This window comes from Staurois parvus, unplaced genomic scaffold (assembly GCF_062004578.1).
Source record: "Staurois parvus isolate SC_StPar_1 unplaced genomic scaffold, SC_StPar_1.0 ptg000178l, whole genome shotgun sequence".
In the NCBI taxonomy this organism is placed as follows: Eukaryota; Metazoa; Chordata; class Amphibia; order Anura; family Ranidae; genus Staurois; species Staurois parvus.
In genome coordinates this window covers 3930211-3945022 of record NW_028317974.1, presented here as the reverse complement: position 1 = coordinate 3945022, position 14812 = coordinate 3930211, and the positions used below count along the sequence as shown (strand labels likewise).

At 42.7% G+C, this 14812-nt stretch overlaps 1 protein-coding gene across 7 annotated transcripts in view; it reads right to left on the bottom strand.

Annotated features, from left to right (window-relative positions):
* RABGGTA (Rab geranylgeranyltransferase subunit alpha) overlaps positions 1–14607 on the bottom strand; it is a 65285-nt gene extending 50678 nt beyond the window's left edge. For 2 of the 7 annotated variants that reach the window (XM_089677157.1, XM_089677163.1), the window contains exons 1-3: positions 14467–14607; positions 2709–2862; positions 1766–1796 (exon numbers count right to left, since the gene is read on the bottom strand). In XM_089677157.1, coding sequence (XP_089533283.1) covers positions 1766–1768 — 3 coding nt within the window. In that variant the 5' untranslated portion in view covers positions 1769–1796; positions 2709–2862; positions 14467–14607. Of the gene's footprint in view, positions 1–1765; positions 1797–2708; positions 2863–9997; positions 10134–14466 lie in introns of those variants that run through there. The other 5 variants (XM_089677160.1, XM_089677158.1, XM_089677159.1 and 2 more) reach the window with 5 other exon arrangements.
* Between the last annotated feature and the right edge of the window lie 205 nt (positions 14608–14812).

Genomic DNA, 14812 nt, shown 5'->3' with positions numbered 1-14812 from the left:
GGCCTTGAAATTTCCACTCGCCTGTTCGCCAATGGCGAGTGGAAATTATCGTGGGGGCGAGTGTGTCCTCCAGGGCTGTCTTGCTGAGCAGGCGCGGAGCTCAGGGTGGCTCTGTCATTGGCACTGGGAGCCATCAGACTGCTCAATAGCTGAGCACAGTGAAAGCAAAGGAAGAAGTGTGTGCTGTGCTCTCTGCCTCCCCCTAGAGTGCAGTACCCGGCTCTGTGAGTGAACAGTGAAGTACTGCAACTTTTTATAGGGCTGTGTGTGTGTGTCTACCTAATTTCAGCTCACTCTGGTCACGATTCTCTATGTCAGTCAGTGGTGGCTTAAGGGGAGAGGAGAGAGCACTTAACAGCGTGCGTGTACGTGTGTGTCTGTGTAAACATGTACATGTGTCTGTGTGTATGTACATGTGTTTGCGTGTATGTACATGTATGTGTGTGTACATGTGTCTGTGAATGTATGTACATATGTCTGTGCGTGTGTATTTTTGTGTATGTACATGTATCTGTGTGTATGCGTGTCTATGTATACATGTGTCTGTGCGTGTGTGTGTGTGTACATGTGTCTCTGTGCGTGTGTGTTCATGTTTCTGTGTCTGTATGTGTGTGTACAGGTGTCTCTGTTTGTGTGTGTTTGTTGGTGGCGAGTATCTCTTAAGGCCTGGCTAGAAGCTCAGGACTTGAAATTTTAAGCCCTGATACAGTATATGCGGAGTAGGTGCAGGATGCATTGTTGTGATCTAGAAAGATCCTGCCGTTAGCCTCCTCACACAGTAAGCAGTGAGCAGATTATTGAAATTCTGATTGACAGAAAATTAAAGAGAGCCAAGTGAGCAAACAGAAAGAACTGTTCTATCTAATTCTTTTGTGATCTGTTACTATGAACAAATCCTTCACAGCCAGCCTTTGCTGTGCTTCTCTGAAATAGTTGAACACAAAATGACCATTGGAGACCGAAAACAAGGGAACCAATAAGCAAGGCATGGCATACTATAGAAGAAACAGACATGCCTTATAATACAAATAAATGTGTATGGAACCATACATGAATATCCACTGTTCTAAGCGGGTCATTGCCAAAGGAGGAGTTCATGTCTTGCATTTGAAGGTACTCCGTATGTACCTGGCTACAAATGATGGGTTTAGATGTACCGGTATTTGTTTTTAAAACATTAGATTTCCCTAAAAAATATACTATAGTTTTTTAGCTGTTCAAACACATGCGGTACCCATGACATGTAAACTGTTATGGAGATGGCTTTATTTCTGACATCTTTGGTAATAACTGGTGTTTGTGTTGATTTTTTTTAGCTAACCATCTAATATATATACCTACCTACATACACACACACACACACACACACCAGTATCATTAAGACTGGAGGCAGGATAGGAATGGTTCAAGCACTACAGGTATGCGTCTCTCGTAAAAGGCTCCTTTTGTGCCATGAACATTATGGGTATTTAGCACCAGATTGGATCACCCCTATCTCTGGTACATATATTTATCATGGAGGATGGCTAGATCTGCTACAAATGAGACTCATTGATAAGGTATAGTCCAATGCTGCTGTGTATGGGAAGTTTTCAAATAGGCCTGAAGTATTATAAGACAACACAAGGTTCTCACAATTCTCAATTTTACTAAGAACCTAACATAACTCATCATTTGATACAGTCAAGTAAATAACACTTAACATAGCTCTGAATATTTTTTCAAAAAATAAACACACGGAAATGTAAGCGGAGCTTTCACATACCATTTTGTTTCAGGACTCGAGAGAAGTAGACCTGCAAGAGATCACAAAATTCAAATGGTTTAGTAAAGGTCAATAAAAATATATGTGCAATCATTTACAGAAATGTAACCCTGCCATTCAGTGTTCCAAATTTGGCCATATTTGGTTTTGTGTAGTATAGGTAAACGAAACTGAAGTGAAGGTATCTATTTACTTAAAACTAAAATGGAAGGAAATAAATAGAGCACAGAACCACCAAGTAATAAAAATAAATATGCAAATACATTTAAGAAAAAAGTCTTTTAAACATAGAAGTGTAACCTGCTTATTATACACAGATAGTGTATCTTAGTCTATGGCAGCACAGGATTGCGGGGTAGGAAAATAGCTGGAAACTTCCACTGTTGCAACAATGGGAGCTTTATACCATGTGCAAAATGTGGGAAAATAGAAAAATACACAAAAATGTATTTGAGTCAACAAGCCAGCACATTTTTTTTTAGTTTGGGGTAGAGCTGGGCTTTATAACCTGTACATTTTTACCAATAGTACATGTCTCATAAACACAGTCCATCCCTAATTGAGATTTCAGTTTCCAGTAGATGCCAGTGGTCTCCCTCATGAAGATAGTGCCAATACCCCCCATACCCTTCTGTAACCTGATGCTGAACGGCAGATTTTATAAAGAACAAATCTCACTCAATGTTGATATGAAAGCAGTTTAGGATTTGCTGACACTGAATGAAGTCCCTGATTTGTACAATGCAGGCACACACATAGGAGAAATAGTTAAGGACAGAATGATTATGTTACTTGGCAAAAAATTAAATCTGGTGGATGGTTAAAGCAGAGCTCCAGTCTCCCCCATAAAAATTAAAAGTGAGCAGCTACAGTACAAATACTGTAGCTGCTAACTTTTAAAATAAGGACACTTACCTGTCCAGGGAGCCAGCGTTTTCCTCACCTGAGTAAATTCTTTAGTCAAATTTGGGTCCTTGGCGCTGGCATCTTCAGTAAGGCAAACGTTCACAGTCGGTCCCCCCTACGTATGCGCAAGTTGTGCTGCACTTTGTGAATGGTCCCGCAATCTTCTGGGACCTGTGATGTGACCTGGAAGCCTGTGGGAGAATGGGAGGTTGAACTTCAAAACCAGGTACCAGCTCCCCCCACCCCCCAAAAAAAGTGCCAATAGTTAAACAGGAGGGGGGGGGGGAGAATACAAAGAAGCAGAACTTTCCCTTTTGGGTGAAGTTCCACCTTAAAGTCAAACTAAGCCCCAAAACATTTTGTGTTGTATTTGGTGTTGAGTGGTCCTTGGCAATCTGCCATCCACAGCTTATAATGTTTCTGAAATTTGAAAGATGATGTAAAAATTCCAAAATTACCAAAGAAATTATAGGCAACAATTTTAGTGTTAGCAGAGCAACAAGAGCTCTGCTAACACTAGTCAGAAGAGCCAGATAGCAGAAAAGGGAGGAAAGCCAGTTATGCATGTGCTATGATATTTTTATACTTGTTGTTATAGTTGTTATGCTTGATGTGTCATCTGCCACCTGCACCCCATGTCCTAGCTTAAAGTGGTTCTATGCATTGTGCAATGTTCTATGCAAACTGCATTCTATGCATTAAGGTAAACAAAATCCTCTGTGCAGCATGAATCTTCAGCCCCACCCCTTTATTTTTACCTGAGCCTGATCCAATCCAGCGATGAGCCCAAGAGCAGGGACTTTCGCCGCTGCCTCCCTCCTCACAAGGCAGATTGAGAGCAGCAGAAGCCATTGGCTCCCACTGGTGTCAATCAAATGCTGTGACGAGGGAGCGGGAGGCAGGGACGAGCCTCTCCACTGGCTCTGTGTCAATAGATGCAGACTTAGATGGCTTTCCATGAGAGCACTCACTAAAGAGGAGGAGCCAGGAGCGCCGAAAGGTGACCCCAGAAGATTAGGATCGGGGCAGCTCTGTGCAAAACCATTGCACCAAGCAGTAAGTATAAAATGTTTATTTTCATTTTAAAAAATTGAAGGTTTATAAGAGAAGTGGGGCTTTCCTCCCCCCCATTTATGCTTACCTAGGTGGATGCAGCATTGGTTCAATGCTCCATCTGTCCCCCGCCAGCTCTAAGTGTGAGAACTCAGCGATCACATGACTGCCGATCGCTGAGTTCTTACAGCCGCTCTGAGCAGAAAGTGGAGACTATCAGTCACCACTCTCTGCTCTGCTCCCCCCAGTGCTCACTGGAGCACTGGGTTGTGGAAGGTAAGGAAGTGGCTGGCTCACGATCTTAGTGGCTCGCTGAGAAGCTGAGCCAGGTGCCGTTCCAGACTCTGGGGTGGATCCCTACTTTAAAGTCAGGATCTTTCCCCAGGCTGGACCAGCTGAGTGATGTCAGCAGACAGAGGGCTGCAGCCCGCTGTCAGCTAAAAACCGGTCACAGGAGTGCAGAACGAACTGCATTCCTGTGATCCACAGAAGTACAGCCAAAAGAGCTTTGGCTGTTATTCTCCTTTAATGTCACTTTCAGATTAAAAAATGAAAACTTCTCTGCCTTCTTCTAATCTGTTAAAAGACTGTGTGGCACTGCCTACTGAATGAAGATATTTACATCAGCAAGTGATCCCATATTGTTCTGAATAATATACATTTAGGGGTCCAATCCCTTACTGCGGCCATCTGTCTGCTTCAGGGCTGGTTCACACTAGAATGCGGTGTGGGAAAGCCACATTTTCCTCATTGCTTTCAAAACGAATTGCCTTTGCAATCTGCAACCGGTTCAAATACATTTTAATTGGAACCCCAACACAGATTGCAAAAGCACTGTGTTTGCAGGCACCAGATTTAGTGCAGTGCATTTTTCAAAAGTAAGTTCATGCACTACTTTTTATTTGCTCTGGAGCAATTTCACCCCATTCATATTAATGGGCTGGAAATCACACTGCATGGGGAACGCCCAGGAAACGCAATGCATTCCTGTGCAATTCTGCTTGAAACTGACACAACAAAAACCTGGTACATTTATAAGGCGTAGCAGTGTATTTTATAACATGTGTTTTGCACTCTGTTGGCTGTGTGGTTAACCCCTTACCACATCCATATCTCTGCTTAAAAACACACAGCCCCTTTGTCCATTTATAAAGCACAGCAGTCTCCTTTACAAATGTGTTTAGCACTCTGCTGGCTCTGAAATTCACAGAGCTTGGTCATGTGACCTGTTGGTCATGAGACCAGCCTTCCTCTAACTGGTCAGTTCTCTCTACTGTGTTAATATAGATGTAAACCCTTAAAGAATGAGATTTAGTTTGCTAAAACAATGTGCATTAAACAATAGCCTGTTTTATTTAACCACTTGCCTACAGGGCACTTATACCCCCTTCCTGCCCAGGCCAATTTTCAGCTTTCAGCGCTGTCACACTTTGAATGATAATTGCGCAGTCATGCAACACTGTACCCATATGACATTTTTATCATTTTTTTGAGACAGATAGAGCTTTATTTTGGTGGTATTTAATCACCTCTGGATTTTTTATTTTTTGCTAAACAAACCAAAAACCACTGGAAATTTTGAAAAAAACACAAAACGTTTTTTCTTAGTTTTTGTTATAAAATTTAGTAAATATGTGATTTTTTTTCTTCACTGATGTGCGCTAATGAGGCTGCAGTGATGGCCACTGATTGGTGGCACTGATGGGCACTTACGAGGAGGCACTGGTAGGTGCACTGATGGGCATTGACAGGCATCACTGATGGGCACTGAAAGGCAGCACTCATATATGGCACTAATAGGTGGCACTGATAGGCGGCACTGACTGGCACTGATAGGCGGCACTCACAGGTGGCACTGACTGGCACTGTTAGGCGGCACTGATAGGCAGCTCTGACGGGCACTGATGCGCACTGATAGGTAGCACTGACTGGCATTGATAGGTGGCACTGATAGGTGACACTAAAAGGCAGCTCAGATGGGCACTGACATGTGGCATTGATGTGGCACTGGTAGGCACTGATATGTGGCATTGATGTGGCACTGGCAGGTAGCATGGATGAGCACTGACAGCTTGCACTAACTGACTCTTAACAGGTGGCACTGCTGGGGCTACACAGATCATCAGGGCACACTGACCATCAGAACAAGAGAACAGCCTTGCGCCCGTCATTACCTTATATGGCGGGCGGGAGGCGGTTAATATACTTTTTTTAATTCTTTTCATCCTTCCTTGCATACGGGGACTGCTAATTTTTTTGTAGCCACTGCCAGTCTATAGGCATGCCCTCCTTCAAGTACAGCATGTCATTGTTCAGTGTGAATTTCCTTTAGGTTACATTCACACTTTGCAGGAACCCACACAAAATCACATACTTTCCTACAACACACAAGAACAGGAAACCCTTTCACAGACGTGCTATGGTGTCATTGATTCTTAATGGCACCCCATGTATCTTGCTAATGCATGGACCAAATTGCATGGTAACAAAGTACCATCATCATTAGAACTGTGTTAAAGAGGAAGCAAGGCCAGCCGCACCTTTACACTACAACTTACTCAGCACACTTGATTATAAAATATTATCTACAATAAAAATTTCCTCAATTGATTCCAGTTGTGCAATAAAAATGCTTTAGGCCTTGCCAAGCCTTCTGTTCCTTAAGCCAAAACAATCTTTGATAAACCCACCAGAATCTTTTCTGGGCAGCTTCATCTGCTCACAGCCAACAAATAAATTCTTGAACATGCCCTACCTATTGAAGGTGTGACCTGTCAGTTCTAGCTATCGCAATAGGAAGTTTAGTGGCTGGGAGAGCAGAGTGACAACACCCTGGTACAGTTCTACTGTTAATGATGACTTCACAGCACATTAAAGAGTATGCAAACCCAACATTTCATATTCCTGATATGGGCCTGCTGTACCATGTACTTGTATGACTGCTTCCTTTGTGTGAAATCCCTGGTGTTACTGCCGGTTCCTCTGCTTTCCTATTAAAAACTGACCGCACTAGGCATGGAAACACACCTTGGTCAATTCTATAACTGTGCTCCTCCAACGATTAGACCTATGCTCACATGCCCTCCCCTGCACAGTCTTTTACTGGGAAGTTCAGTGTACTACTATTTCTCCTCCCCCAGCTCTTTGTTCTCAGCTGCATAAGGAGCTTAGAGAGTTTGTGAACACTTATAAAACAGAGGAAAAAAAAAAGTATTTATAATTTTTTTTTAATATATATTCACAAATGTTTTGCCTTTCAATTCTATTTGAAAGAGGTTGTAAAAGGCAGAAGTTTTTTAACCTTATTGCATTCTATGCAGTAAGCTAAAGACCCTTCTGCAAGCAGCTTCCCCCGCAGTCCCCCCCTAAATACATACCTGAGCCCAATCTCGATCCAGCAATGTGCACGAGACTCTCTCGCTCCTCAGTGGCTCAGATACAGTAGCAGGAGCCATTGGCCCCCATTGCTGTTAATCTGAGCCAGTGACGTGGAGATGGAGGCAGCCTGAGCCTCGTTCTGTGTGTCTCATGGACACACAGAGCAGGGTTTGGGAACAAACATACATGAGTGCATTCATAGCAAGTGGGGGGTGGAGTTCAGAGTGTTGGCGGGGGACCCTAGAAAAGGAACATCGGGGCTGCTCTGTGCAAAACCATTACACAGAGCAGGTATGTATCACATTTTTGTTATTTTAAAAAAAAAAGCAAAAAAAAAAAGCTTTTCAGTCACTTTAAACTGAATGGGTTGTTTTACAAGGTGAGGGTTTACATATACTGTATTTTGAAGTCCATTTCTCGGGAAAGAAAAATCCTTCCTTGCAATGAGCTGTTCCTGAACTGCTTGGTTAAATGCTCGTTTAGGTGTAGGAGACAGGAAAAGCAGTTCTTCATACCCAATCCTTTGCTTTCTTGGGAGATAGTGATTCCCTATGCTCCAGTGGTGGATTGCTCCTCAGTGTTCTCACATGCAGGGCTAAGGGCCCTTCATCGGTCTTGATGATGTCGGAGGACCATAGACCACTGGAGTGCAGGAAAGAAGAGGCTATATGAACCTGTTTTGCAGTGCATAGAGGTATGCAGGAATGGAGGGTAAGTAAAACTGCTTTTCCCAAACCCCTAGATGTACTGGGGCATTTAACCATGCAGTGCAAGGGCAGCCCCACTGCAAAGGGGGATGTTTACTCTCCCTGGATCAGATTATTTGGCTTTATCCTCAAAATACAAGATGTTGGTAAGGCTGGGGGAAACTGTTCAACAATTGTACAATCATATTGTATAGTGAATGACTTGAGTTATATATATTTTTTGGATATATCTTACTCACTTTTATTTATTTATTCTCATTAGGTCCATATTTTAATCTGAATGTGTTTTAATTATTTTTTTTTACCCAGTTGATAATCTCAAACGGTATGGTTTATTATTCATGCTCACACATTTGGAGATATTGTTTTGCTGTCAGATTGATAGGGAGTCATCCTTATGTTTTTATTAACCCTGATGAAGGAGGCGCTCTTTGACCCCCAAAACACATTGGTTACTTTTTGGATTGTCCTCTTGACTTTTACTGAAATAGAGTTGTATCTGGACCTCTTAACAGTGGTGTGGCACTTCAAATTCTATTTTTGTTACATTATACTCTCCCTGGTGGTTTATTTATTAAGGTCAATTTCACAAAATGTAATTAACATGGAGGGAAAAAGAGGCTTGTTTTAATTGTGGTTGGGATATGTGTGTGTGTGTGTATATATATATATATATATATATATTTTTTTACACACACACACATACTAACATACTATGTTGCCAAAAGTATTGGGACACCCCTCAAAATCATTGGATTAAGGTTCCAATCACCCCCATGGCCACAGGTGTATAAAATCAAGCACCTAGGCATGCAGATTGCTTCTACAAACATTTGTGAAAGAATGGGTCGCTCTCAGGAGCTCAGTGAATTCAAGCGTGGTACCATGATAGGTTGCCACCTGTGCAATAAATCCATCCGTGAAATTTCCTTGCTACTAAATATTTCATGGTCAACTGTTAGTGGTATTATAACAAAGTGGAAGCAACTGGGAACAACAGCAACTCAGCCACAAAGTGGTAGGCCATGTAAAATGACAGGGTGGGGTCAGCGCATGCTGAAGTGCACATAAAACAACAGAGCGGGGTCAGCGCATGCTGAAGAGCACAGTGTGCAGAAGTTGGCAACTGTCTGCAGAGTCAATAGCTAAAGACCTCCAAACTTCATGTGGCCTTCAGATTAGCACAACAACAGTGCGTAGAGAGCTTCATGGAATGGGTTTCCATGGCCGAGCAGCTGCATCCAAGCCTTAAATCACCAAGTGCAATGCAAAGCGGCAGATGCAGTGGTGCAAAGCACTCCACCACTGGACTCAACAGCAGTGGAGACATGTTCTCTGGAGTGACGAATCACACTTCCCTATCTGCAATCCGATGGACGTGTCTGGATTTGGCAGTTGCCAGGAGCACGGTACTTGCCTGACTGCATTGTGCCAAGTGTAAAGTTTGGTGGAGGAGAATTATGGTGTGGGGTTGTTTTTCAGGGGTGGGGCTTGGCCCCATAGTTCCAGTTAAGGGAACTCTTAAGGCATCAGCATACCAAGATATTTTGGACATATTCATGCTCTCAACTTTGTGGGAAGCGTTTGGGGATGGCCCCTTCCTGTTCCAACATGATTGCACACCAGTGCACAAAGCAAGGTTCATAAAGACATGGATGAGCGAGTTTGGGGTGGAGGAACTTGACTGGCCTGCACCTGAGCCAGATAGAACAACTTTAGGATGAATTAAAGAGGAGACTGCGAGCCAGGTCTTCTCGTGTGACATCAATGCCTGACCTCACAAATGCACTTCTGGAAGAATGGTCAAACATTCCCATAGACACACTCCTAAACCTTGTGGACAGCCTTCCCAGAAGAGTTGAAGCTGTTATAGCTGCAAAGGGTGGGCCAACTCAATATTGAACCCTACGGACTAAGACTGGGATGCCATTAAAGTTCATGTGTGTGTAAAGGCAGGCATCCCAATACTTTTGCCAATATAGTGTATATACATATAATACACACACTATATTAAATGTAATACCAAAAATAAAAATATTGTTTTTCTCCATGAAAGGGATATCGAAAACCTTGCACATTTTTCTGATGACAGAAGATTTGCTTCATCTGATGTAACAAGGATAAGGTGCTCCTTTTTCAAACCTATACAAGGCACTGATAAAGAAAACTGGTAAATGACAATACATACCCACAGTACCTTATAGCAGATCAGAGCAGTGTTCTTCAGACAGCACACTTTTGTTTCATCAAAAACATTACAAACCCAGCAACCCCCCCTGACGTGGTGTATCTATTCCTGGAATCACTTCCTCTCTCTCTTCTAGAGCCAAGCCTCGACATTAGTTCCCCTTATGGGCTCTTTCTAAACCAAGCCTCACTCTGAGTTTCTTTGCGGTTCGCTTCCACAACCAAGCCTCATTCTGAGCTCCTCTATTGGTCATGTGAGTGCAACCTTCTAAATTCTGTTTGGGTGACTTTAAAGCAACCTTGTCATTATAAGGTCACTTCTAAACAATAACAAACCAGCTAAACTAAATATATACATACATTTTACTGTTGAGAGTTAATAATACATGTTTAAATTACATTTGACAATTTCAAAGTGAGCCACCACAGCGTCACTATTTCTTTCTTGCTGCAACTATTCTGCACTTTCTGGTGAGTGGTAAACCCACTTCCACCACTGCATGCTGTGGTTTCTCCTGCTGCCTTGTTCACACTACAGGATGTATATGCCGACTGGAAGGAACCTCCGTGTACAGAAGACTACCAGGTAGTTGACCCATCCAACGTGTCAAATGTTTGCAGTGACCAGAATGCACCATAAAGCACTGGCATTTCAAGACATGAGCTGCTGGAAAGGTAAGTATATTGCACTCCTGTATCACATAAAGACATCAGAAATTTTAAAAATGAAATGAATGCCCACCTTCCTATTATTCTCCCCCCTCCCCTTTTACACTGGTGTTCAGTCTAGAGCCGTCCGTCAGTTTTTCAGATGGATCCAGACAGAACCACAATGTATATCTATTTATCTATTGGTGAGCAGATGTAAACAGATGATCATCCAGTCACATCCATGTCCGTTCAGGTCCATTTATTTTTAAACGGAACTACCAATGTCTAGGTCAGTTGAAAAGAATGGAAAGCATGTAAACGAATGCCATCCTTATACATCCATTCCGTTTTTGTTCCTAGTTTTCACCTCTGTTTGGTTTCTACAACAACTAAGAAAAAAGGGATGCAAAAATGGATGTAGAATGATCTGAACTGAATGCAATCTGATGTAAGCTGAGGTAAACTAAACTGAACACGGTCCGTTTTTGCACTAGTAGTGGTTGTAAAAATCTTATGTAAAAATGGATGTAAAAACTGCTAAAAAAAGCTGATGTAAACTTGTAAACTGAATGGGTTTTTTTCTTTGAGAAAAAATGTGACTGAACGTATGAAGTCGGTGTGAAAGGGGCCTTTCGGCCCGTTCTGTTTGTCCGTTTTTCACCCATTCGTTGATGGATGAAAAACGGACATCGATGCATCTCTATGGAAAAACAGAAGTAAATGGATGATCATCTGTTTACATCTGCATCCGTCAACATCTGTTTTTTGGAACAGATCAAAGCCCTAATTTTGTTCCGTTAAAAAAACAGAATGGATTAAAAAAGGATGTAAATGGACAAATGATCATTTTTTGCATTGGTAATCGACGTAAAAATCTTATGTAAAAACAAATGTAAAACTGATTAAAAAAAAAAGAATGTAAAAACTGATGTAAAAAACAGATGTAAAAGCTGATGTAAAAACTGATGTAAACTGATGAAAACCTGATCTGTTTTTCTTTGAAAAAAAGTGACTGAACTGATAAAAAAAAAGTGAAAAGGACCCTTGTAAAAGGACCCTTACCTGTACAGCTGGGTTGTTCCCCAAAAGCATACTCCAAATCCTGGTGGTGCAGTGGTGTTCCCTAGGGATCCTCCTCTTCACCACAGCACACCCAGTCCTGTACCACCATCTTCTTATGACAACACCAGGAGGGGCAGATGTCACTTCTGGGTTGTGCAGTGGACCTGTGATGATATACTTGTGAGACAGGTATACACACCCCTTGTATATGTGCAGCTCTGGGGCAGGGAATGCCTTGGCTGCCTATGATTGGCCCAGTACAGTTACAGTTTTCTTGCAGGATAGCTCAGGTGGGTGGGTTCAGACTAGGATCCAAACACACCTGAGCTCGTCCCTATTGTTGACTATAGATCAATTATTCCTATCAGAAGACGATTAGAAAATAAGTCAATCATTCTCTGAGGCATCATAAGATTCACTATACAGATTACAATCTGACCATACAATCTCTTCACCATCAACCTAAAGCTCGCCAAACACGTTACAATCTAATTGTACAGTCTCCTCCAGATCTACCAACACTTATTCAGTGCAAGGGCCTGTTAGATTGAACACACGTTGATTTTATAGATTAGGTTGGTCCTCATATTACACAGTTTTGGTGGATCTGAGATTGATTGTATAGAGATTATATGGTCAGATTGTGACGTGTATGGTGACCATTAGATCCACCAAAGTTATGTAATATGAGGACCTAACTAAACTATCCAGCCAGGGAAGCCCTTGCACTACATACTTGTTGGTAGATCTAAATGAGATTGTACAATCAGATTGTAAAGTGTGTGGTGATCTTTAAATAAAGTAATAGAATAGAAGGGACATTCAAAATGACTCGTGTCTTGTGGTGTGCCAATAAAATCTGTACATATTGGAAGCCAATGGAGAGTTTTCTCCCTCTCTGGACTTTACTTCCTCTTTTTCTCTTTTGATCTTAAAAGAGAAGTATAGGGTAGCCCACTGTTGGCTGAAAACTGGTCACAGAAATGCAGAATGAACTGTACTCCTGTGATCTACAGGAGTACAGCCAAACGAGCTTTGGCTGTACTTCTCTTTTAAAGCGGACTTCTACCCAAAAGGGGAAGTTACACTTTAAAGATTGGTCCCCCGCTCCCCATTAAGGATTGGCACCTTTGGGGAGCGGGGGGGACGGGTAGCCAAATTTGACAGGTACCTGCTCCCACTTCCGCTGCGATCGCCTAGGCGATTGGAAATGGAAGTTGTCCTCCTACCCTCCCTCCCCCCCAAAGTCTTGTGTGACACGTGACAGGTCCCAGAAGATGACGGGGCCATTCAGGAAGTGCAGTGCTACTCGCAAATGCGCAGTGGGCACCCTGCTGTGAAGCCTCAAGCTGTCACAGCCGGGTGCCTACACTGAAGATGCCGGCGACTGGAATACAGGACGGCCGATGAAACGGGCTGTGGCGGGGGCAACGCGGGATCGTGGGACAGGTGAGTGGCTGTTTTTTAAAAGTCAGCAGCTACAGTTTTTGTAGCTGCTGACTTTTATTTTTTTAGAGTGAGTGGAACTCCACTTTAAAGTGTTACTAAACCTAGGATCCTGCATTCACTATATCTGATCTCCCACAGTACACACAACATGGAAACTCAGTTATTTTAGAAAATATAAACTGCTAAATACTTTTTCTCATCAGCAGTTATAGCAGAATTGTGACTTCTATCACTGTCCAGCAAGCACTAGTTACAGCTTGAGTTTTCATTTTCCCTTGACTGCCCTATGAGGCTGCATTACCCCTGATCCTCTGTCTGGACAGTGCTGATTGGCCCCGTGCTGATCACAAGCACTCTCCCAAGAAAAAAAAAACCTTGCTACCAATACACACTAAACTGAGCATGTGCAGAGTGACTTTTGGAGCGCTGTACTATCAGCAGATTGACTGATCAAACAGCCTTTTTACGCAATGTGGAGGATTAACTCTTTATGTTCCACAGTAAGTATAACAAGCATGCTTTACTGCATAGACTGATTTTACTGTTGTGGGTTTAATAACACTTTACAGCAGTAGTAAACTGCATAAAGAAAAAAAAAATCCCTGCAAGGTGAAGGCATAGTGTGCTAGTATACTGTACATCGCATACTAGCACATTTTGAAGGACTTACTTTGAAACGAAGCCCTCCAATGGAGCGCTGTCATGGCTCCCCGGGGCTTCCATCTTCACCCAGTCTTCCTTCCGCGTTCGCGAGCTCTAGCTGGCTGATTAGCCGAGCCACGATGAGGTCACTTCCACGCATGTGCATAGTATTCCTGGGCCACGGCTCATGGGTATGCCATTCCTTCAGAGCGCATGTGCCAAATATAAAAACAGGATAACCTCTCCTAAACAGTTCACGTTTATTACTGTTGCCTACAGGGAAGCTTTATTATAAGTAGGTAAAATGATTAAACAGGAGTTTACTTCCACTTTATGGGACACAGCTGCGATCTGCTGTAAGGTACTGTGGATATTGGTTAGCATTTACAGTTTATTTATACAGGTACTTTGTATGGGTTTGGATAAGAGGTGTTATTATTCATTGATGATCTGCTGCTACATATAACTGATGGCACAAAGTGAGTGAGCACTGTAGAAGCAGACTCTGCAGACGTGCTGCGACTGTACATGGAGACACATATCTGAAGCGCAGGATTACACAGAGCCTCTGATGAAGTGATATATAGAGAATAGCGGGCGCTGCTTATGTCTGCAGTCCTCACAACACAAGCAAGTCCCCATATAATGAATGAACACTCCGGTTACCTGCCTGTACCACCCGGCTCCTTGTAACGTCCTTTTCCGGAAATACAACTAGACAATTCCACCAATCATCACTGGAAAACTGCCCTCGTGACTCTCCTCTCAGCCACCAGTAGGAAAGCATGTAGTCCAGAGACTTGCCATCAGGTCCCTGATTGGCTGCAGGGGATGAATAGGCGGGGACTTCACTGTTCAGGAAAGAATGTCACCGTTAGGCTGGTGCCCTCATTTCTCCATTTTCCTCACACATGCTGAAGTGTTCATGTTTGTCTTGAAAATTACGTACAACTTCCAAAATATGATGTTTTCCAAAAGCAGAATACAAAGCTAGTATCTTCCAATGTTTAAG